Below are 25,024 nucleotides of genomic sequence, written 5' to 3' on the forward strand. Positions count from 1 at the left end.
CCATCTTCATTAAAGTTAGAAAATAATAAAATAATGTCGCTTTTGTTTTTTATTTATTGAAGGTTTGCGCAGACTACTTGAGAGCTATCTGCGCTAGCCATCCCTAACTGTGAAGTGATGTACAATAGATAAGGAAGCTAGTCAACCACCATCCTTTGGGTTACTCTTTACCAACAAACAGTGGGATTAACTGTTACTATTTAACGCCCCCACGACTAAGAGGTTAAGCATATTCCGTTATAGGAGTTGATCACGTGATCCACAGATTAATGATCGAGCATCCTGTTCATCAGGCCATGCTAGGCTTAACAATTCTTTTTATCACCAAATTAATTAATGCATATTGAAATATACTACTTTAAAATTCATCAGTTTGGAAAGAAGATATTTTAAGTGTTTTCACCAGGTTTTATGGATATATTTTACTTGAAAAAAATGTATATTTATTTTAAACTAAAAAGTAGGAACGAAATGTGTTTTTATAATAACGGGGAAATTAGTGTTAAAATATATCACTCGTTGTATTAATAAGGTATTTTATTTTAGTGTTAAAATATATCACTCGTTGTATTAATAAGGTATTTTATTTTTTAAATAAGTACCGGTCGTTATTTTCCTGAATAGTTGTGTCAGGTTTAAATAAACTGCACAACAGTGTTTTTGCTTCTTGAACACTGTTGAGTGTTCCGTATAGAATTTTGTCTGCTCATCATGAAAATCACATCCAAATTTGCTCATCACGTATCGTTTCATCGAAATCTTCAGTTTCACCAGGACATTGCTACAATGGAGAAAACGATATCAGGGTAACTGGAATCCGTCAATGCTTGCTGACTACTGTTGGACATTGCAACGTGATCCACCGGACATTGAATACAAACGATAATCAGGAGCAAAACACTTTTAATTATGTTGAACTTAATAGCGTATTAGAAACATAAATGCAATTAAATAGGTTATTGTTGGTAAACAGTTAACTCTCTGTTTCTAGGCGTTCCTACGTGATGCAGCAAAACCAAAACTATATTTGTACATACCATCCAGATACCTATCACAATCAGCAAAAACTTTTCAAAAAAATTGTTCTGCAGTGTAACCGAATGAATTCTATATAACCACATCATTGCTTCACAATAAATATTTCTGAATATGTTTCGCTCATTGGACTTGAGATATAAAATATTACCTACTTCCGGCAGAAATATCTCTTCTACAAGAATTCTTACATACCACAAATAATGTGAAGAAATAGGTTTCAAATACTCCTACGTTTTGTCCATTTTGAAGATAATCAAACAATTAGGATTGATCATTTAGGAAAATTTAGAAGGTTACTTGAGATCCTTGGAAAAATGTTTACAAGAGCTAATATTCCAGGTAAATGTATTGCAGTTGATGAAACAATGGTCCCATGGCAACGTCGCTTAGTGTTTCATCGATATAATTCTAGTAAATTGAATGCCGGACTGTGGATTCCTGGTTCACTTATCTGCTTAGTCGAGTTGTGGTTTTTTTTAGTGTGATTTTGGTTACATTTTGCTATCGCCACCCAGTGGCACAGCGACATGTCTGCAGACTCGCACCATGTAAAACCGGGTTTCGATACCTGTGGTGGGCAGAGCACAGATAACACTTTGTGTAGTTTTGTGCTTAATTCCAAATAATCAAATTTTGCTGTTTGATTACAGTAGCCAAAGAGTTGGCAGCGATAGTTGTTGACCAAATTCGCCCTTTCAGCCGTGCGGGCATTATTATGTGATGGTCAATCCCACTATTCGTTTGTAAAAGAGTAGCCCAAGAGTTGGCGGTGGGTGGTGATAACTAGTTGCCTTTCCTCTGGTCTTATACTGCTAAATTAGGGACGGCTAGTGCAGATAGCCCTCGTGTAGCTTTGCACGAAATTCAAAAACAAAGAAACAAATCATTTTCATTTTATTCCAGGCTTTTTATACAGTTTGAGTTATGTGATAACAATCTTTCCTTAAAGATAACAGAAATGATACCCTAGTTGGCTGACCTAGTTTCATGAGTAATTAGGATGAGATGAACTTAATGAATACTTTATATTAATAATACATGTTTATTATCCACAAACATTTTGAAAAAATGATTGTGTTAACTAAGGAAGTAAGAAACAAACAGGGATTCTACAAACAGGATTCTATACCAGAAACATGAAAATTATTAATCTTAACTTAACGTGATTATCACATTGCCGCTCTAAATAAAACAAAAAATACATAAAGTGTTCGACATAAACAACATAATTATCGACTAACTCCGATCATCAGTTTGTCATGGGTGTGAGCTAGAAAATAATTCTACCTGGGCTGTTGGTGGTTATTTCAAGACGTATAAGGAGTGATTTTGACGAAAGATCTTTTAAAGGTACATATGGAAAACAGGAAGGCTACATCACGAGAATGTATCAAAGCCATGGACATCCTAACTGAGACAGTTCTCATGCAAGGTCATTTCTATATGTTTGACATTCTCAATAATATTGAAAGTAGATTTTAATCTGAGCTTCTATGGAGTACTTTGTTAAGTTCGTCTTATGAAACAGGTGACCTATTTTCATGCTGAGGAAGCTGTTATTGAAGAGGCAGATTCAGCATACCTACTATTATATCCAGAATATTCTTGGATAAATTTAGGTAGGTAGAGAGGATTATTATTTCAAATGATTACACAGACGCTGCCTGGAGACTCAGCTTTAAGTCTTTAGGTTACTAGCTAAAAATAGTTTTGATACCCGTAGAGGGCAGAACACAGGTGGCCCATTATATATCTTTTGTGTTTGAAAAATAGCCAACCAAACAAACGCGGATATATCTACTGGTTATAACAAAGCGCTCTCTGTCTATAAAGCCCTTCATAAAATATTTCATTGTGTCAAGGTAAAAAATAATTTCCACTGATTAGAAATGTCAAGAATTAATGAAATATTTCGTTTTATGGTCACTAGTTTGACTGTGGAGTGCTCGGCAGGAAGAGTCAATGTGGCCAAAAGTATGTCAATGTACTTCTTAAACACATAATAAAAAATGGAAGACCCAAACAAGTGTGAATTTCGAATTCCCTTCTTTATCTTACTGGATACAGTTGTAGCTACTAACTACAGGTGGCTGAGGAATGGGCCTAAAACTAATTCTGTAACAACAAAGATTGTTTATACTACAAATTCTAGCTTCTCTGTTATTACATTAATGGCAGTTCCATAGGATCTGACACACACAGTAACCAGAATAATTGATATCCTAAACATTCGTGGGACACTTACATCAGCACTCCTTATCAGAACCGCACCAAACACTAAAAATAAATTTTCAGAAACTTTGTTGCATTTGGAGAGCGATTTATGTCGCAACCATTGTATTAAAAATCAGTTTTACAAATAATTTAGTGCCAGTATGAACTTGTATATTTAGATTCCTGGTAGATTCAAAAGTATCCAGGTCTACTAAATGACATTTCCTGATGACGGTTTACGACACGTTCACATAAAAGTGGCCCGGCATGGCCTAACGCGTAAGGCGGCGACTCGTAATCCGAGGGTCGCGGGTTCGCGCCCGCGTCGCGCTAAACATGCTCGCCCTCCCAGCCGTGGGGGTGTATAATGTGACGGTCAATCCCACTATTCGTTGGTAAAGAGTAGCCCAAGAGTTGGCGGTGGGTGGTGATGACTAGCTGCCTTCCCTCTAGTCTTACACTGCTAAATTAGGGACGGCTAGCACAGATAGCCCTCGAGTAGCTTTGTGCGAAATTCCCAAACAAATAAAGAAACAAATCACATAAAAGTTTATGGACTGACATCTAGATGGATTACCTTATCAGTAATAGGAATGAAAATATCTTTTAATATTTGATTAATACACAGTTTATATAATTTATAGATTGCTTGTTGTTAAAAGAAAGTTGAATTTTAAATATTAATATACTTCATAATAAGACTCGCTTAATATTTGATAATATTTGGAAGTTAGTTTCGTTAAAGGTTTCCATATTTTCAGTACCTTGTAATATACAAGTACAGATTCTTTCTAACTACAGTGTGTTGGTCCCCGAGGTATTGCTGGCTTTATTTTACAGAATAAAAAAACAAGTTTAAATTCTTGCACTAATACACCTCGACTCATAAAAGTTGTTTTTGTTTCCATTTTCAGAAACATGTTTCCACCTAACATCCTCCAAGCGTGTCTAGAACAGGTTAGTTTCTATTTTAACAAGCCATGAAAAATATAAAAGGAGAGTTCCGTACTAAAGCCTGTCAGACTTTATGATAAACAGTCTTATTTGTCTTACAGCAACAGAATAAGTTTTTAATGTGGTTCTTGATGAATAGTGTAAAATTTTATCTCCTACACGTTTTTACAGGTAAAGTCACGTGTAGAATTGTTTATATTAAAGATAGAGTATTGGTAAAGAACACATGAACGTTTCAGCAGAACATTTTTACAAATTGCTTATTTAGTCATACATAATATACACCACGAAATGTGCGGAAGTGTTATTCCTTCATCTAAGTCTGTATTGGCTTCCTGTCTCAAAACGTACCATGACCCAAAACAAACTGCAAAATCGTTTCTGTCTGCTCTTTTAAATTCCTATGCACCTCTCAAATTCTGACTGGCGTTTTAACTTCATGCGATTTTGCATACTATCGAAATGTTGATTTTGATGAAGTCATAGGTAAAAAACAACACCAAGTTATTGTTTGTATAGTAAACACAATCGTGTAGCATCTCATTGGGGATATTTCGACCAATTATTTTTGACTAGCAAACAAAAAAAGCAGAATTAAATGGAATATTGCAAGTTTATTGATTTTTATGGTTCTGTAATTGTCGCATCATTTTGCAACCGTTACAACGAGTGTAACCCCAACATGTGGGACCTCCTTTGAAAGATCTTAGAAATGTACTTTTAAACACTAGGAATACAAAGTTCAATATGAAAATAATAATTGTAGCCTTGTGCATAGTCAGAACTTGAGAATCAATAAAAAAATCCTGCTTTACCCAAAGTGTACGTATTATTCAATAGACAGGGAACAAGAAGTGACAGCTAATACCACGACACTCTCCGCAACCCATTGAATGCTCAAATCTATGCTTTCCTCGGGTGCAGTGCTTTGTATAACAGTCGTTGCGACAAGTGCATCGAATCATCTTCGGTAGGCATGAAAGTCGTAAAAGGATGCTGTTCTTGGTCTTCCAGCCATATAGCCATATTCTGTTGTCTATAGATCATTTACAATCTGCTGTTGTACTTGTAAATATACTGTTAAGCTTTGTAATTTAGCTGTCACTGGAAGACTGTGGACATGTACAAACGTCGTTCCAACTGCCACTTTTGATCAGAACAATTGGTTCCACAGTTCATCTAAACTGTTGTTTCCATTGTATACCAGGACAAGATCTCTTACACCTGTACATGTTAAGATACTCTTGTGCTTTCACAAGAAACTGCAGCATCTCACTCTCTCAAGTTTAAGACACTGCAGCTCCTGAAGGAATACACCTTTCAAAAGGTTTGAAAGTCTATATTCTTCTGAAGCTGTTTGAACGTCGCACCCATGTCGATTCCAAAAGTCGTTGAGGTCGTGTCACAACCCGTGAAAGCATGTAGGAACAGAAGATGACGTACATCTCCAAGAATAGTGTCCGTCTGTTTCATATTCTAAATCTTTTTACTTTTTTATCTGAGAAGAGAAAATATAGCATTCAAAGTTACATCAATGTGATGTGCCAACAACACCAGAATATCTGTGTCCTCTCCAATGACAACTATGATGTTGTCATTCACACAGTTCTTTGCTTCCATAACTATCAGGAAACCAACGTCACTCTTGTCATGAATTACTGTACATGGTGACTCTATCCAAAGTATCTCTTATTGTATAAATAAAACGCTGCTTATTCTTCTTGTTGGCCACAAACAGGTCTTTGATGAATGAAAGTGTAATACCGTTCCTTGAAGTCTCATCCATTGTTTGAACTTGGTACTTTCCTTTGCCAAAGGGCGAGACATGTACTAATCAAAGACTATAACTGCTTTGGGATGCATTTTGGATACAAAGTGAGCATACGAATCAATGATATTCTGAAAATTGCTTCCACGTTTCTATTGTACCTGCAGTTGCTGTAAAGGGAATCTCCATCAAACATAAATTCTACATCATTGAATGTTGGTCGACTTGGGAGCGATGTTTTGAAGAAGTTCCTAAATATTTTCAGCTTCTGATACTTTGATTGGTTGCCGAAAGAAATCTTAGGAATGAAGAAGCGAAAATAGGAAGATGCAAAGTTTATATTGGAAAACCTTATTCTTAATAAGTTGCATTAGTTGCTGCTACTAAACACCAAAAACACAGCTGTGGGTCAACCGATATGGGGATTCCATCTACTTTCACTGACTTTTTTGTCCCAAGGGTAATAACTTGGTCTTAGTTTGAACTTCTACACTTTTGAATATTAGAAAGTCAAATTCCTTTGTTTGGTAGGTGTTCGCAGATGCATCACCAATAGCACCAGTTTTAATGTGTTTTTTTATGGTGAAGTCTGCAACAAGTGGGTTACTTCCACGAATGTATGAAAGGATAAATATGATGTTTTCAGTGTCTTTTGACGTTCTTGTAGGTCTCATCTCTGTGTCGGCCATTCTTATATTGATCTGTTCCTGTGACATCCTGCGTAATACTGTTCGTTTCAGTACATAGTATGATGGACAGGAGCCAGCTGGAACCCAGTGATTTCGTCATTCCTGTTCCACATGTTAAACTCCTGTTGATTTTACACTTTGCATCAAAGTCTTTCAACAGTTAAGTCAGAGGATAGACCAGCCCAGTATCTGTTGCTGCGTCAAACAACGCGGTATCCACCTTTGAAGCTCATACAAACATCTGTGTGGGTTTTGCCAAGTTGTTTCATCTGTTGTTTGTGGGGATAAGCAGATTTTGTGGAAAAGTTGATTCCAACAGCTGCTAAGTATGGCAACATATCTTGTAAAAGCCAGTTTCCTGTTCTCTCTATATATTAAAACCACAATTTACTTGTTGTACCAGTCGACGCCAGTTTTTAATCATGTAACTTCCTACTGCTTTAGGTAAGACAGTCATTGTTATTGAGAGGTGTTAGTGACAGCTCACCCTCCAATACTTTGTTGCCCAAACAGAGGCTGATTCTATATCTTCCCTGGTCTCCACAACGTTCTTCACCACATCACGTGGAAGGTTTCATTTTGATACGTGTTCCAGGTCAAATCTGGCACTAAATCCGAGGTACTCCAACTTAATGCTTTGAAAATGTTGATGATGAGAAAAATGAGAGTGACTACAAATTTTACATGTCAAGCTGTATAAGTGGTAAAAACGAAATGTTACAAATCTTACATGTCAAGCTGTATAAGTGGTAAAAACGAAATGTTACAAATCTTACATGTCAAGCTGTATAAGTGGTAAAAACGAAATGTTACAAATCTTACATGTCAAGCTGTATAAGTGGTAAAAACGAAATGTTACAAATCTTACATGTCAAGCTGTATAAGTGGTAAAAACGAAATGTTACAAATCTTACATGTCAAGCTGTATAAGTGGTAAAAACGAAATGTTACAAATCTTGCATGTCAAGCTGTATAAGTGGTAAAAACGAAATGTTACAAATCTTACATGTCAAGCTATATAAGTGGTGAAAACGAAATGGCAGTCGGAGAGGGTGAAATTAATATTTCGATAGAATGAATATATAAAAACGAATATAATGTTTACATATTACTTATCAGTGTTCACTCCATCAGGCTGAAAGTAAATTATTTATTTTGCAATTACTTATAACTGCAACTTTCTGGGCTCTATGCCATAAGGGCACCTAAGGTCTGAATAAATGTAAATACGAAGCGATAACTTCTGGTTCTGCAACTTGTCGGTGCTCAAATTTCATAACCCTCGTTGAATGTTTATGTTGATTATCCACTTCGTTTTGAAAGAGTATCAATGTATGAGTTGAAACTTATTAACTTATTATTTATTTTTGTTTAGTTCACGACTGTTCTCGTTCCTCCGAATACTGTTAAAACAAAGGAAGATGCTGACAACACGACAAGTTCCAATGTGACAGAAGGTACTCAAAAACATACGTAATGAGATTGTGTTAAAATTATAAGTTAATCTATTAAAATCAATAAACATTTTAAAACTTAACGTCGTCAACAGAACTATTCTATATACGGCTTATTATTTCTATTCTCCAAAACGTAGAAATGAATGTGAGATACGAAGAAGCTACATTGGTGAAATGTGCTGTTTTTTTTTTTATAAAGAAAGGTTCTATTTAGCAGTATCTTACCAGTATGCAGAGTAATGGTTTAGACGAACTGTCTTTAATTTCTTGTTTATTAGAAAGTAAATCTACTAACACTTAGTGAATAAATATACAAGTTATGTTTCAAAGTTAGTTTATGTACAGATGTTAATAGTTTTGTGACAAAGGCGGAAATATTTATTTTCCTCTTGTGAAGAACAACTACTAAGTTAATAAGCTGAAAATGCATTTCATAAAGCGAACATACTGTTGGTGTGAATGTCCCTTTTACTCGTATCAGATGTAGAGCGTTACACTAAATAATGAACCTACGGAAAAACAAAAATGTTAAGACAGTTAAGTGGGTTATAAGCAAACCTAGATTTCACATTTTAACGTATTGACGGATGTACAATATCTGGAAGGTTTGTGAGGATCACGTACAAGTAACTTCCATATTCACAGGAACACAATGAGAGAGGTTACATGACCGGAAATTGCTTAACTACAGGTGTTGTGTGTGTTTTCTTACAGCAAAGCCACATCGGGCTATCTGCTAAGCCCACCGAGGGGAATCGAACCCCTGATTTTAGCGTTGTAAATCCGGAGTCACACCGCCGTACTAGCGAGGGGCACGGATATTGCTTTAGAATAGAGTTGTGTAGTTCACTTAAGATTTCTTCTATTGATGCATTGTTCGTTGATGTCTGGTTCACTTTCATTAAAGGTTTTTTTGATGTATATGCTAATAGTAATAATTAAAACAAAAAACCTTCCATGCTTCTTTCTGTCATTAAAAGACGAAAGTTATCGAATTTATATCAAACGTGGCTTTTATGGTTGCACAGAGAGCTGATTTATATTTAAATAGAATAATAAATATTTATTTAACGTATGAATCTATGTTGGATACCTACCCTGAGGTTAAAGTTTATTTTAAAGCCAATCCCTCAACCAGCAGGTACTGTTGGAAACGGAGGTGATTTCCCTGCTTCTACTAGTTTCATTTATTGAGCCACTATAGTTATTAAACAGTTTGTGACGTTAATAAAAAAAAAAAAATCTGCATCTCTGTGTGCCTTAACCCTAACATTTTCTTCGAACTTAAAAGTTAAACATTTCTCGTTGTATATATATATGTGTGTGTGTGTGTGTGTGTGTGTGTGTATTTATTCATGATAAATAATATAATTATAGTTACATAGAGTTTCAGAAACATCTGACAAGCACAATAGTGGAGAACTTATTTAGCTTGTTGAGAAAACGTATAATACTTCTGGTCTCTTGAAAGTTTCAACTACATAGGCTGCCCATATACTTCTTAAGAAGAAAGTAAACATCCATGGTATATCTTCATATTTGCTTGTTTTTAACTGCCCAGTTTATTCTTAGATTTGTACGGAAAATGGACAGGCAAAAATGTCACGTTTTACGCATGTCACAGCAATAGTATTTCTAGAGTTAGTTCGGGCATGTTGTCGATAAAAACGACAACAAAAAACTACTTAACTGTAGCGTAATATTGAAGATACATTATATCTGTTAGTGGTACAATAAAAACAACTATACTTAACTGTGGCGTAATATTGAAGATACATTATATCTGTTAGTGGTACAATAAAAACAACTATACTTAACTGTGGCGTAATATTGAAGATACATTATATCTGTTAGTGGTACAATAAAAACAACTATACTTAACTGTGGCGTAATATTGAAGATACATTATATCTGTTAGTGGTACAATAAAACAACTATACTTAACTGTGGCGTAATATTGAAGATACATTATATCTGTTAGTGGTACAATAAAAACAACTATACTTAACTGTGGCGTAGTAATATTTAGAAAATTATACTTCGTTCTGGGGTTGTGTCAATAAGAAGTTACACTTTGTCACGTGCTGTCAGTAAGTTCTTGTTTCTGTATAAAAGCAAAGAAATAAAAATAATTTTCCTTTTATTTCGTGACAAAGAAATACGATATTAAAAATCAGTAACTTAAGTACTTTAATTTGTTGTTTTTAGAAACAAACAAGTACGAGTGGAAAATAAGTAGTGACTACAGCGGAGGGACCAATATTCTGGGGCTCGTGGTGTTTTCTGTAGCACTGGGTATTACATTAGCCAAAATGGGAGAGAAAGGTAAACCCCTATTGGACGTCTTCATTACCCTAAGTGACGCTATCATGATGATAACGAAATGTGTTATATGGTAAGTGTTATTTTAACGTTATTTTATTTGTACGTTAGGGGTCATTAACTAAATACTGTTTATTAAACTAGGTTTTATTCAAAAATAAATTGATTGTTTAAAAAAATCAGATTGACCTATTTAACGTTGACAGAACACGTGCAGCGACCAACTTAACAATGTTATTAAAACACACGTACACACTTAGCTACTTAGTTTTCTAAAAATAAAATAAATAAATTTCGATAAAATACTCTGATGTCTAACTTGTTCACCTCTGAACTATCCACATGGTAAATAATCAGTTCTTCGTGTTCCTGTTTGTGAATTACCTTCTTTGAATAACTACAATATTTATAACGTTCTCTTGGGCTCGTATTTCCGAACTATTCGTTGTACAGGAGCCCGATGTGGCTCTCTCTCACACACACAATCAGACAAACGGGGCCTTACATGGCCAGTTGGTTAAGGCACTCAACTCGTAATCCGATGGTCGCGAGTTTGAATCATCATCACACCAAACATACTCCCACTTTCAGCCGTGGGGACATTAAAATGTGACGATCAATCCCACTATTCGTTGGTAAAAGAATAGGGTGGTGATGACTAGCTGCTTTCCCTCTAGTCTTAAACTGCTAAATTAGGAACGGCTAGAGTAGATAACCCTCGTGTAGCTTTGCGCGAAATTCAAAACAAACCAAAATAAGAATGGTGAGTTAATATTAACTACCTGGTTACTGTTGTCTCACTCTTTATTTTAACTAATTTCTTTTTAATGTAGTATTAAATTATAATAATTGAATGATTATAAAAATTATATAGGATTGTGTGTGTGGAGATTCGATTTATATTATTTCTTATTAAAAGATCCTACAACGTCCCTTCGTTATGGTAAATGTTTGTTTTTTTTGTTTTTTTGGAATTTCGCACAAAGCTACTCGAGGGCTATCTGTGCTAGCCGTCCCTAATTTAGCAGTGTAAGACTAGAGGGAAGGCAGCTAGTTATCACCACCCACCGCCAACTCTTGGGCTACTCTTTTACCAACAAATAGTAGGATTGACCGTCACATTATAACGCCCCCACGGCTGGGAGGGCGACCATGTTTGGCGCGACGCGGGCTCGAACCCGCGACCCTCGGACTACGAGTCGCACTCCTTACGCGCTAGGCCATGATGGTAAATGACACGACCGCAAACGACGAACACCATAAAATTTCTCTACGTTTCGAGCAAATTCTTATTGAATTATTTGTACAATAACAGTAAAATGAATATACTTGGCTAATTAAGTATATGGATTACATTTCGTAGGAACTCTGGTATATTTGTTAAGAGAATGTTTTAATTTTTTTAACAATAATTTTTGCAGTTTTCGTTTTTGTTTATATCAATTTTATTTTATAGGAGTGCGCCATCTACTAACAGTTTTTTTTCAAATAATATTGTTTCCCAATATGGAGGGTTAGATATAGATTTAATGCTCTCAAACATAGGACAGCCTTTTAATGTGTCCTTTAATCGTTGGGTCTCGTTCCATTTCTGGTTAGTTAACCTAAATAAAATCGTTTGCACGTCCCATTTTTAGCGAAGTGGTGTTCCATATAGTAAAGTATTGTTATATTATAAAATGTTGGTAGATAAGAATGTCGCTGACGTGTTCATTAAAATTTTTTTGTTTTTGTTGTTTTGGAATTTCGCACAAAGCTACTCGAGGGCTATCTGTGCTAGCCGTCCCTAATTTTGCAGTGTAAGACTAGAGGGAAGGCAGCTAGTCATCACCACCCACCGCCAACTATTCATTAAAATGGATAGGGGTTTTGAAAGTTTTGTTTTCTTATAATTTTCTTTATTCGATTTAATATATTGTGGTTTCTTTATTTGGGTTTCACTGATTGTTTTTCATTTTATATTTTTATCTTTCGTTGCTCGTAACTGGTTTTATGAATGAAGATTGGGGAAGTCTTCTCTGCTTCTACAAATTAAAAAAACATATAATTCTACAGGGTGGCCCGTAAGTCCCAACCCATCTATATGTTATTATGTAATATAATGTTATACAAATGATGAGTTGAAGGCAGCTGTTATCGCGGCATTTGATAAAATAACCCCTACTATGTTGAGGAAAATGTCTCACAGAACATGGCGTCGCATAATATTATGCAGCGAGAATGAGGGACAGCACACAGATACACGGGATACATAAGATATATGGATGGGTAGGGACTTGTAGGCCATCCTGTACAGTACAATTTTTATTTTTCGATTTTTATGGGGGGATAAATACATTTTGGTAAATAATTAGTACAACCTATGTTACATACTTTAATGCAACATGTGTACCTCTGATAATAACAGTAATAACGAATATGTAGTTGAAAAACGTTTATTGCCTAGTGATAACCTATTCGTAATAAACTGGCCCAACAAGGCCAGGTGGTTTTAGACTCGTAATCCGAGGGTCGCAGGTTCGAATCCTCGTTACACCAATCATGCTTGCCCTTTCAGCCGTGGGGGCATTATAATGTTTCGGTCAGTCCCACTATTCGTTGGTAAAAGAGTAGCCAAAAAGATGCCGGTGGGTGGCGATCACTAGCTGCATTTCCTCTAAACAAACTAAAACTAATAAACTAAAACGTCGCAGTCTTTATTGCTAAAAAACCTTATTTACGATATTAAGTTATCTGTATTTGTTAAAACTGTAATAACAATGTTCCAGCAACATTAAATAATCATTTCTCGTTGATAATAAGATTAAGAAATATAATTCAAGAAGTCTGGTGATTACGGCGCTGTACTTGCAACTCGAAGGTCGTGGGTGCGAAACATGTAACCAAATATGCTCATCTTTTCAATTTTTGTCGCGTTATTTTGGCGGTAAATCCCACTATTCGACTAGACCATCCAAGAGTTGGCGATGGTAGTGTTGCTTTCCATTTAGTATATTATTTCTCAATTTAAGACGGCTGTAGTAGATAGTCCTCGAGTAATTCAACAAACAAAATCTATCATGTATATTACTCCTTCTTTCATTTTATTAAGTATAATATTAAGTGTTTTCTTTCCTGCTCTTAAACACCAGATATTCCAAGTACTTTGAAAATTCCTGTAATAAGACAGTAACCTGAACAGGACTGATAACATCGTACGTTTATCCCACCTATAGGTTGTCGCCTCTAGGTGTCCTTTTCTTAATTGCAGCTAAGATCTTGGAAATGACAGATTTCTCTGTTGTTGCGGGGCAGCTCGGGATGTATACTGTGACTGTCCTCGTGGGGCTTTTTCTCCATGCCCTCATCACGCTACCGGTTTTGTACAGTATAGCCACGCGGTCTTTACCGTTTAAGTTTATATCTAACATGATGCAAGCTATAACCACTGCCTTCGGAACAGCATCAAGGTAAGAATAGAACAGTAATAAAACTGTTATGAGACTGCATACATAAGTAGTAGCAAAATAATCTTTAATATTCTGTGTGTATCTTCATAAAATTTTGTGAACTTTTAGCAATGATTCCAAGTTTTTCTCGTACACAAACAATCGAATATTTTCTTGAATTATTTTTACTAAAGCTTTGTGTTAAAATGAGTCTATTTTGTTACGAGAATGAGTGTGAAGTGATTTTTCATTGTCATGATTAAAAAGTTATTCTTCGTCGAAAAAATTATTTAGATAATCTCTAAAACCTCCTAAATACACTTAAAATGTTTGTTTTCAGTAAAACTTTATATTTTGTTTGTTATTTCTCTATCTTAACGACAGGAAATCTGTCAGTTTGACCGAGCTCGTAACTACTATGAAAAATGAGAAAATAAATATAGATTTTGCTTTTTTCAATTTAGAATGACTCCATATTATAACAAGAGAATACAGTTGTTTAATTTAAATATTTTAATTCTCAACCATTACACATTTACATATATTTATCATTTTTATTATATCGACCTTCCATTCGTCGCTGGCTAATAATACAGAAGTTTCAATGATGCAGCGCAAGTGCAGTCATGTTACCACATTATATAATATAAAACTGACCTTTAGTCTTTACAAAAGGACCTGTCTCGAGTGTGTTTTTGTGGACAAGTATTTCGTAAAATATAATAACATTTCAATCATTACACATTAAATATTTATATAAATTATTACTATTTACAAACTAGTTCTTACACTTGTTTTGTTTTTTACATATAACAGTAAATGAAGAATTAAAAGAAACAAGTAAGTCTTCTTGTTACGTCCTTTGTACTCTGTTGCTGCTTCTAGTATCTTGCCAAGCCTTGTGAAATTTCACAGTGAAGGACATGAATCGAAAATATTTTTCTAGGTTATATTTATACATTTCAGTAACCAAAATGTCATTAATTACTATATCGAAACCATAGAATTTCATTATAAGATATCAAGTTTAGTTATTAATCTGTATTGCAATCTGAAAAAAAATCTGAATTCTGAGCAGGCTAAAGACATATCCTACCATCTGGAAATGTTGTTTTGGAAGAATGAGGTGACGTCCTAACACTTTAGAATAGCTGAGAAAGCCAGAACAGAAACATTTAATTTTCTATTGGTTATTAACGTGTTAAATATACAATTATATGGATATAAGGGACCACTCTGTATGATTCAGTAAATGAACGATATTTCAGAAAATAGAAAGGACACGAAGATATTAGTTTATACTGTAGCTTGTCAAATGGATTATTTGAGTTTCTATTTCGAACTAAGCTCTAGACTTTGTAATTTGAGATTACGAACAACTAATTTGAACCAGTTATGCATTTAACATATCACGTGATACACAAATCCATAATTTAAGTTTTTATATTTTTTTAAACTGATAATTTCACCAACTTATAAAACTAAAACCGGAATTATATTCTGCAGTTTGATACCAAGCTTATTGACATAAATTCATAAAATAGCAGTCCAGTAAAATTTTGAATGCAAGTCAACAAACACGATGATAGGACATTTGACCTGTAGCAATAGGGTTAAAGCAAATGTTAAAAGTATCGACTTTCATGGTTTATATAGAATTCGTAACGTTGAATAACAATTTTTACACAACGGCGTATCTTTTTTAATATAATTCTTATTCGCGTGAATAATTATTTACTTTTATTATCCACTAATTAAACTCACTTAAGACTTACTGGATTGAATGTGCTTTGCATTTGAATAATTTGATATGATATTGATTTTTACACACCTATGTTTTAGCTCAGCAACGCTACCAGTGACCTTTACCTGTCTTGAGGATAAAAATCAAGTGGACACAAGAGTGTCCAGGTTCTGCCTACCGATAGGAGCCACGATCAACATGGATGGAACCGCTCTGTACGAAGCAGTTGCAGCTATCTTTATAGCGCAAGTTCGAAACCTCACCTTGGACGCTGGGAAGATTATAGCGATAAGGTATTGTTGTCATTAAAGCTCTACGAACTTGGAAAAAAAACCCTCAAAACAAGCATTTTAATTTATCTGTGATGGATCTGCCATGACTCTTTGAAAAACTTCTATTTGTAAATTTAGATACATCTTACTAAAGAAAAGTGCTATATTAAAACTTTTAAGTTTTTATGGTTTCACTCCTTTGTTTCAAATTTCCTCTAAAATATTAAATAACCCCCATTTTCACAGCATCACCGCAACAGCTGCAAGTGTTGGAGCTGCAGGAATACCCCAGGCTGGATTAGTTACCATGGTGATAGTTCTAAATGCTGTCGGTTTACCAGCAGACGACGTCACTCTTATATTCTTAGTTGATTGGTTCTTGTAAGTATACACGTGCATCAGATATCAGATCACAACCAGTGTCCAGCTCGGTACATCTGGTGTAATTTTAAAAGGTTCACGTTCAGTTCTAAATTACGTAATAAGTAGTTTAGAGATGTTAATTTCTGTTATCTTGATAAAAATAATAATAGTGAATTAATTTCCATCGGATGAAGAGGGATGTCATACTATCACATAACATTCACAGTGTGTAGTGGGAATATAATATATCGGTAAATTACAGTTTAATTAGTGCCAGCTGTGTAAAGTAAGCTTAGAAATGCCATTAATGCATCCTTCGAACTGAAAGTACATACTGAGTCAGTTCAAAATCCTTAACTTCTTATAAGTTATTAAAATCAACAAGAACAAACGAATAAAAACATATTGTTAAATGAGCATTTTAAAACTGCAGTATCTTTCATCATATGACAAGTGTCACAGCACATGATATTCTGTTTACAACGTGGAATTTCATGGTACATCAAACACGTAGAGATCATTAGTCTTACTTCTTCAGGCTCGGCCTTGTTTATTTTGTAATCATCAGAATTTGTCGAATTTCAGACAGTTACACAGAAATACCAAACATCTTAATTTGTTTCTCTTCTAGAGATCGATTCAGAACAGCAATTAATGTTCTTGGAGATGCCATTGGAGCAGGAATTGTAGCTCATCTCAGTAGGGAAGATCTCCAGAAACTGGATAAGGACTTGGATCAGGAACAACAACAACAACAACAACTCGTTTGGGCCACTGCTTTTTAAAATAGTTGTTAGTGTAAAATTATTTTAATCCAGGACCACTTAATTTCACAGAACCGAGAAGAAACTGTCTTGGCCATGAGATAGTTCATCTGTCTTTACCAAAGTTAAATACCAATACTTTATCCAAAGAATCGTAACTTAGAATGTTGCGAGTTACCTTCCGCCTGGTTACCAAGGTTTTTATGGATTTGTAAAAATGATTATGACGAAAGACAACAGGAAATATTTTATCGTCTAAATAAGAAAAACATTAAATCCAACGTTTCGTTTGTTAGCTATTTATATATGGAAAATGTTTATGTTTGTAAACGAGAATCTGATGCAGTTTGTTTTGTCTAGAAATAAAAGAATGATTGAGATTATAAGTATTACATTTTTCCCACTGTAATATTAAGCATTTTAATACTATGTAATCCAGATGGATCTGACTAAGAACATGTTAAAAGGGCTTTCACAGCAAAATGTCGTGTTTCTAGGAAAGAGTCGTTTGTTTTGAATTTCGCGTAAAGCTACACAAAAGTCATCTGCGCTAGCCGTCCCTAATTTAGCAGTGTGTAAGACTAGAGGGAAGGCAGGTAATCATCACCACCCACCGCCAACACTTGGGCTATTCTTTTACCAACGAATAGTGGGATTGATCGTCACATTATAACGCCCCCACGGCTGAACGGACGAGCATGTTTGGTGTGACGGAAATTCGAACCCACAACCCTCAGATTACGTGTCGAGTGCCTCAACGCCCTGGCATGCCGGGCCTCTAGGTACATGTTTCCAGAATAAAGGTTTCAATCAACTATTGTTCTGAACACACTACTTACGCTTATATATCAGCAAGAAGAAAAATACCTGGAATAACTGTTGTCACACACCTAACACTAGTAGAGCGGTATGTCTCCGGACTTACAACGCTAAAATCAGCGGTTCGAGTCACTCCCGACGTGACTTTGTTTTAAGAAAACACGCATAATTTATAGTAAATAGATTTTAAAAGGTAAACGATTATTAATTCTTTGAACCATTCAACAGTTTACCTGTTTGCACTGTGAAGAAATCTAATATCGTATTCGACAGAAACGACTGGATGAAATAAAGAAAACAGACGAATTACGGAAATCAAGGTTCCATTAACAGTTTTATTACTAATAAATTATATGAAGTATTTATTAAACGTAAATTCAGTACTTTAAAAAATAAAATGCAAGTTATCTAGTGCAAATGAGACACTTAAATTAAAATTTATAACTGTTGTGTCGTTTCTTTTGTGGTGGTTGTATTTCAGCAGAGGGCACTAGAGTATGACCACATCTAAAATAAATATCATAAAGGGTGTTGTAGGCAATTACGCCCGTGTTTATCTTACTGGTTTGTTTTGTTTGTTTGTTTTTTTGGAATTTCGCACAAAGCTACTCGAGGGCTATCTGTGCTAGCCGTCCCTAATGTAGTAGTGTAAGACTAGAGGGAAGGCAGCTAGTCATCACCACCCACAGCCAACTCTTGGGCTACTCTTTTACCGACGAATAGTGGGATTGACCGTCACATTATAACCTCCTAACAGCTGAAAGGGCGAGTATGTTTGGTGTGACCGGGATTCGAACCCGCGACCCTTGGATTATGAGTCCAACGCCTTGACACACTTGGCCATGCCGGGCCTTAGTAAATGCACTAACAATCATAACATTCCTGTTACCAACACTGTATGATCAGCATATATGATATTGTTTACATTAATACTGTCGCCAGTATGTGTGATAGTTACATTGTTGCCTGGCATGTCTTCTATCTCTCTCATAATCATTTCACTGTACCAGGAGAAGAGATCAGGGGTTAACACACATCCTTGACGGACTCGTCTTTTTATCTTGTGAAACTCGTCAAGCTCATATTCAACTCTTAATGGCTGCTGTTTTTTTCCCATATGTATTTGGATGATTCTCATATCTTTACCATTTAAATTGATATTTTCAAGAATTTTCGTTATAGCTTTATGTGTCACTATCAAATGCCCTTATATAGTCCAAGAAACAAACAAACAAATTTTTATGTACTTGGATTGCACACTGTGTGACGGTTCTCACGACTTCAATTACATTAGCTGTGCCCTAATCTTCAACAGGTATTCACAATTCTGTTTCTTGTTCATCGTAACTATTATCAATAATATATTTGTCAGGTGACTCGTAAGTCTTATTATTTAGTATAATCTACATACCTTTGCATCTAGCTTCTTTAGTAATGCTATGTATATTCAATTATTCATTTTGTAAATCTGTTGCGATATGGTCTGTACTGTAGATATTTAAAAAAAAAAAAAACTTGTGACATTGTGGATACCAGGCTCATCTAATCTCTCAATCCTTTTCACCGTAATCTTGTCTTGTCCAGATGTTTTTCCAGCTCTGTACACAAGTTTCTTTACTGCACTATTTATTATTTTCAAAACATATGGTTTTCAATTCATTCATCATCATAAAATTCCTCGATGTATTCTATCCACCTCTCCAAGATCCTGTCCTCCTCCATGATGACGCCTCTTTCCATTGATTTTAGCCAATCTATTGATAAGCATGTCCTTTTTGGCCGCTTCTCTTGTACATTGTTTTTATGTCTTGATGAAAATGGCTTCTAGTTCTTTGCAACTGTTATTTAACCATTTCTGTTTTTCTTGTATGTATTTTTCTGATACATCTCGATTTAATTTATTACATTTCTCCCTATTATTCCTGCTTTAATCATTTCTTTTGTCTGTTAGATTCAAAATATCGTCTGTCACCCATTTTCTTCTTATTTCTTTGAATTGTTGGTCTGTGACTGCTTGGTTCATAGATTCTTTGAACAATTCCCATTGTTTTCCAACATTTTATAACCCTTCTAGTAACTCCAATTAACTAAAAGCTACTGGATAAAAAAATAACCAATGTTTTGCTACTATTTTAAGAAAACAAAGAATCCTTAATGATGAGATTGGGTCATTACAACGGAAGCTTTGTTAGTTTGACCAAAACGTCAAGTTTTCAGGAGTGGGATAATTTCTTAAATTAACAAAGTACGTTTCAGTAGAAAAATATCTGCATCGTAAGACCCCTCTCAGCAGTATATCTAAGGGCTTATACCACAGCGTTGGCCAGTTGCTCGTCAGTTTTTCTTTGGTTTGCATTCAATTTCGCGCAAAGTCACACAAAGGAAGGCAGCTAGTCATCACCATCAACCGCCAACTCTTGGGCCGTTCTTTTACCAACAAATTGCGGGATTGACTGTAATATTATAACGCCCCCACGGCTGAAAGGGCAAGTATGTTTGGTGCCACCGGGATTCGAACCCGCGACCTTCTGATTACGAATCGAGCTCCTTAACTACCCGGCCATGCCGGGCCTGTTATAAAAAATTTTTTGCTGTTTTGTGCATTATTACATTATAATATGTGGAACATTCGAGGCCTCTGTCAGGCTATAAATACGCATCCAAAATGTAGTTGAGTTAATTTTTAAGATTTAGACTGCATAATCGTAAGCTTAACCAAAGAAAGCATGTTGTGGAAATTTTAAAGTGGATCTATCAGATGTTATTCTCTTAACAGAGTTTAGATGAAACAATTTGTCTTGTCAATTGTGTTTTAAACTAATTGAATTAGCCTGTGTGGACTTTCACAAAAAACAGTTATTTAAAGCTATGGATACAACTGCAATAACCAACAGCGTAACGAATACTTGTGTATACATTTGACTAGTTTTAATATATTATTTAAAACAAACTGTATGCTGTTTCTTTATTGTTGACCCGCGTCGTGCCAAAACATGCTCGCCCTCCCAGCCGTGGGGCGTTATAATGTGACGGTCAATCCCACTATTCGTTGGTATATGAGTAGCCCAAGAGTTGGCGGTGGGTGGTGATGACTAGCTGCCTTCCCTCTAGTCTTACACTGCTAAATTAGGGACGGCTAGCACAGATAGCCCTCGAGTAGCTTTGTGCGAAATTCCAAAAAACCGAACCGAATCTTTATTCTTGAAATTTATCTCCAACAACTCACAAGCACCAACTGTAAACAATGCTGGCCTACTAGTAAAAATTTTAAAAAAGGCTGGATTATTAAATTCTACTATCTCATAATCGTTAGATAAGAGCCTTCCTTTATTATCCGTCGAAGTACTTACCCCCATCCTACAATTCTTTGTACCCTTAATGTTTTGTTGACCCATACGGACACAATGTTTTCTTACGTTGTATTCAAATTACACTTGTTTGTGATACATCAATCGCCTAGTTATTTTTAGTGTTTTCAGTTATCACTTACTTGGATCATAAAATACGTATTTCATTGACTTGATCGAAAGAAATACAGAGAAATATGTGATGAACGTCATTTCATTTTTATCCGGTATACCAGGAAGTCATACAAAAAAGAAAAAATTAACAAACACCATGCATGTTACAAAAGGTATATTTATCTAAATTAACAGCGATATCTTTATTACTTGAAACACTGTTATCAACCACACCAAAATTTGAAATGTACAAAAAAGGACTATCGAATAACAAACTTCAAATTGACATGCATAAATATTAAAAATATATATATTTATTCTAAACATGACGCTATTTTTGTTTCGTCGGAAATTATTTATAAAATACAGTAGACACAATATAAAAATGAAGGTAATAACTTTAATTAATATATATTACAGTACCGTAAACTGTTGTGTAAACTCTAAATTAACCTACTCCTGCTAGCCCTAAAAGTAAAACTAAACTTTTGTCAATACCATACCCAAAATCAAACACTACAGCAACATAGACATTTAAAAAATACTTGATAGCCACTTTACAAACCTGATTTTGGAGCACTAAATAATTTATCATATTCAAGGCCAGCGATAACTTAGTTAACTGGTGCTCTAAGCAGAAAGTAATGTTAGGTTATTTTTACACTGAACTTCTCCCGAGTGTTTGGTGTCTGCAACAGTTGGTTATATATCCTCAACACCGAACCTGTTATACTTCCCGTACCACCAGAATATTAAAACAACATGTCATAATAAATTGTTTTTCATTTCAACGTCCTTCACTTTCCCACGCTCAGTACTACAAATACTTTAAGTTGTTTAATATCCAACAAAATTTCTTTTGGTATAGTTTTAAACTCTTTGTTATTATTTCCTACAGTATAATATTTTTCTCGTTCAAGATTTTGTTTCATGGAAGGAATTCTAAAAATACAGCATCTCTACAAAATTACGATAACCTAACTAATAATTACTTTTTGAAAGAAACTTTATCAGTGTGACTAAAACAATTGTATTTTTTATTCTGTATAATCAGAAACTAAAGATGTAACAATAATGAACAGTCAGTAGGCATAACAAAGTAATAATTATCATTTGTGGCCGTAAAACAAAGAGTAACTTGGACACAGAACACTATTTACGTTACTTGTAACTTAATAACGTAATGCCAGTTATTACATCAACTGCATATCTTTTAGAATTTCATATTCCCACAATACCTGTGAAATATCCCATTACTAGAACACATTCACCTTTACCTTTAGAACACTACCTTCCAACAACACCTCCGCCTCTACCTTTAGAATAAGCACATTACTAAAATACCTGCATCTCTACAATAAAGTACGTTACAATACCATCTCCAACTTTGTTTGTATAATGTCGCTGCCCTTGACCAAAGTTTCTTTGCGCCTTCATTTCCCTTCATATAATTATTATTATGCAAGTCCCTTTGCCAAACATGCACAATACTAGCCATGTGCATCACTACTTTGAAAATGTCATGTTGGATCTTAGACCACAAACAGCTGTCTTCAGAAATACTGACTGGCTTCGTCTCAATAGTCGGACAAAAATTATGGTTCTTATATAATCAGTATGGTTACATTAGTTAATTTTTATGTTATCATAAAACCTCACTTTACTAATATTTTCTTTATATTAAACTTTATCCCATCTGTTTCATATTCATCTCTATCAAATATATAATTAAAATAGGAATAAAATGCAAGTTTATAACTAAGTTAGTTCTCTTTCTGTACCTGGCTTCAATACATTAAAAAGTCACTAACATTATCTTTCATTCTACATTTGATATTTAGACAAAATCTACGAAACAGTTACAAAATGTTCAGTAAAATTACCTCTAACTTTCAAATTAGCCTTGAGGTCTCTCCCATAAAATGTACAGAATAAAAGATTTTAAAAGTTAGAACAACAAATAATTAAATATTCTAAAATGAATTTAAATAAACTTCAAATGTCACTTTTGTTAAGGACAAGATAACATTCGAATATTGTATTCTCGAATATTTGATTCTCAAAATATCTCGGAAAATATTCAACTATTTGAGAAATGACTAGGGTCTTTAATCCGGATTACGTGAGAAATTTCTTGGTCAAAGCATTCGGGCAATGAGCACATTTTTTTATAATTAGTCCTTCAAAACTAATTAGGTTTTTACATAATTTTATTTGTTTTTTCTACCTAATTTTCGTCAAACATTTAAAGTCCTTATAAGAAACGTGGTTGAAATGGGTACTGCCCAAACTGAAACACACTTACTTCAAGTACTTTCGAATACTACATGAAAGATTTGTTTGTTTGATAACATTATTATACACTCTTAGGGTTAAAAACTTGCTTCAAACACACGTGCTATTTACATTTGATCGAATTTAACAATTAGAAGGTCATTTATGTGTGCTTAAAAGCAAAAGAACACAAGTCTCTGCTGTATCCATGTTGGGGAATTCAACTCCAAATTTTAGAATTGTAAGCCTATAAGTTTACCATTGTCTCACCAGGGTAACAGAAATATTTTAGTGGTATTGAAATCCAGTATTCTACCACAAAGCCAACTTGCACCTACTCCTCTTTGTATTAATGATATTACAAATATAAATACTAAAAATACTATTCCCAGTTATTTTAGTCTGTTCTGCATTTTAAATATCCAGTTCTTTATATATTATTATTCCACATACATTAATTAATTTCACAAAATTATATCATTTTTGCCTCTGAAATATATTAGTATTTAGAACAAATATTTTGAAAGTATACAAAAAATTAAACAAGAGGAACAGCATATTTAACATGACAATTCAGACAATTGAAGAGAGTGAACCTTAAGTAATGTACATCATTTAATGAAGACATACACAACACACTTATATCAATGTAGAAAGTTTGGATAACTAAAACGTTTAGCTTCTATCTAAGATTATTTTGATATTTCTTTATATTCCTGATCCAAACTCATCTAACGTTATAGCAATAAAATAATTATTTTGTTGAAAAACCAACACAATCATTTCATTGTCAACAAAGCAGAAGTTTTGGTAACACTGTGTATATCAGTAGTTTAAAGGAATAATAAAAAAAATCGTTTCAAGTGTAACTTATGAACAAGAACAGTAATGGCTTTTACTTGAAACAACAAAAATAATTTTGATGAGATTTCAGGTTCTGCAAATCCATTTATATCAGTCTGTTATATGGCAAAACAACGTTTGTTGAAGCCTTTCAGTTGGTTTCTTCATATATTGCTGAAAAAATACAACCATATTGAATATAAAAATTATAAACATGTTTTTAATAATTGAAGCAAAATCTATAAAATTAAAAGACAGAGCTTCATCCATGAACATCAAAACAAGGCATTTATAAATCATCCTTTAACTGCTTATGTAATCAAACTTAGTAGATTATAAACTAAAACATTTCATAGTTCTATTTTTAAATCTTCTATAAATGCAATCAGATATGTACCATTATAAACTAAGACATTTCATAAAATAATTTTCCGTTAGTTTTGCAACATATGAAAACTACAATTGAAATTTTATCAATTTTTTAATAAATTAAATTATTTTTATTTACTTAAACAAAATAACGGTAGAGGTTCAGAAGTATCCAAATAACATTAATGTATTCAAGTGATGAAGGTAGAGGTTCAGAAGTATGCAAATAACATTAATGTATTCAA

General features: G+C 34.3%; 3 protein-coding genes across 10 annotated transcripts in view; 1 reads left to right on the forward strand and 2 right to left on the reverse strand.

Annotated features, from left to right (window-relative positions):
• LOC143245218 (excitatory amino acid transporter 1-like) overlaps positions 1-17,399 on the forward strand; it is a 40,287-nt gene extending 22,888 nt beyond the window's left edge. For all 4 annotated transcript variants that reach the window (XM_076491319.1, XM_076491318.1, XM_076491316.1 and 1 more), the window contains 7 exons: positions 4,167-4,209; positions 8,039-8,120; positions 10,329-10,515; positions 13,658-13,891; positions 15,713-15,907; positions 16,133-16,267; positions 16,881-17,399. In XM_076491319.1, the coding sequence (XP_076347434.1) occupies positions 4,167-4,209; positions 8,039-8,120; positions 10,329-10,515; positions 13,658-13,891; positions 15,713-15,907; positions 16,133-16,267; positions 16,881-17,034 (1,030 nt within the window). In that variant the 3' untranslated portion in view covers positions 17,035-17,399. The remainder of the gene's footprint in view (positions 1-4,166; positions 4,210-8,038; positions 8,121-10,328; positions 10,516-13,657; positions 13,892-15,712; positions 15,908-16,132; positions 16,268-16,880) is intronic.
• LOC143245228 (glycoprotein 3-alpha-L-fucosyltransferase A-like) overlaps positions 1-25,024 on the reverse strand; it is a 524,457-nt gene that overhangs the window by 304,866 nt on the left and 194,567 nt on the right. The window lies entirely within an intron of this gene.
• The window catches only part of LOC143245221 (uncharacterized), a 44,483-nt gene continuing 40,836 nt past the window's right edge, over positions 21,378-25,024 (reverse strand). For all 5 annotated transcript variants that reach the window (XM_076491328.1, XM_076491329.1, XM_076491327.1 and 2 more), the window contains one exon: positions 21,378-24,584. In XM_076491328.1, coding sequence (XP_076347443.1) covers positions 24,562-24,584 — 23 coding nt within the window. In that variant the 3' untranslated portion in view covers positions 21,378-24,561. The remainder of the gene's footprint in view (positions 24,585-25,024) is intronic.

The sequence above is a fragment of the Tachypleus tridentatus genome, chromosome 2 (assembly GCF_004210375.1).
Source record: "Tachypleus tridentatus isolate NWPU-2018 chromosome 2, ASM421037v1, whole genome shotgun sequence".
NCBI lineage: Eukaryota > Metazoa > Arthropoda > Merostomata > Xiphosura > Limulidae > Tachypleus > Tachypleus tridentatus.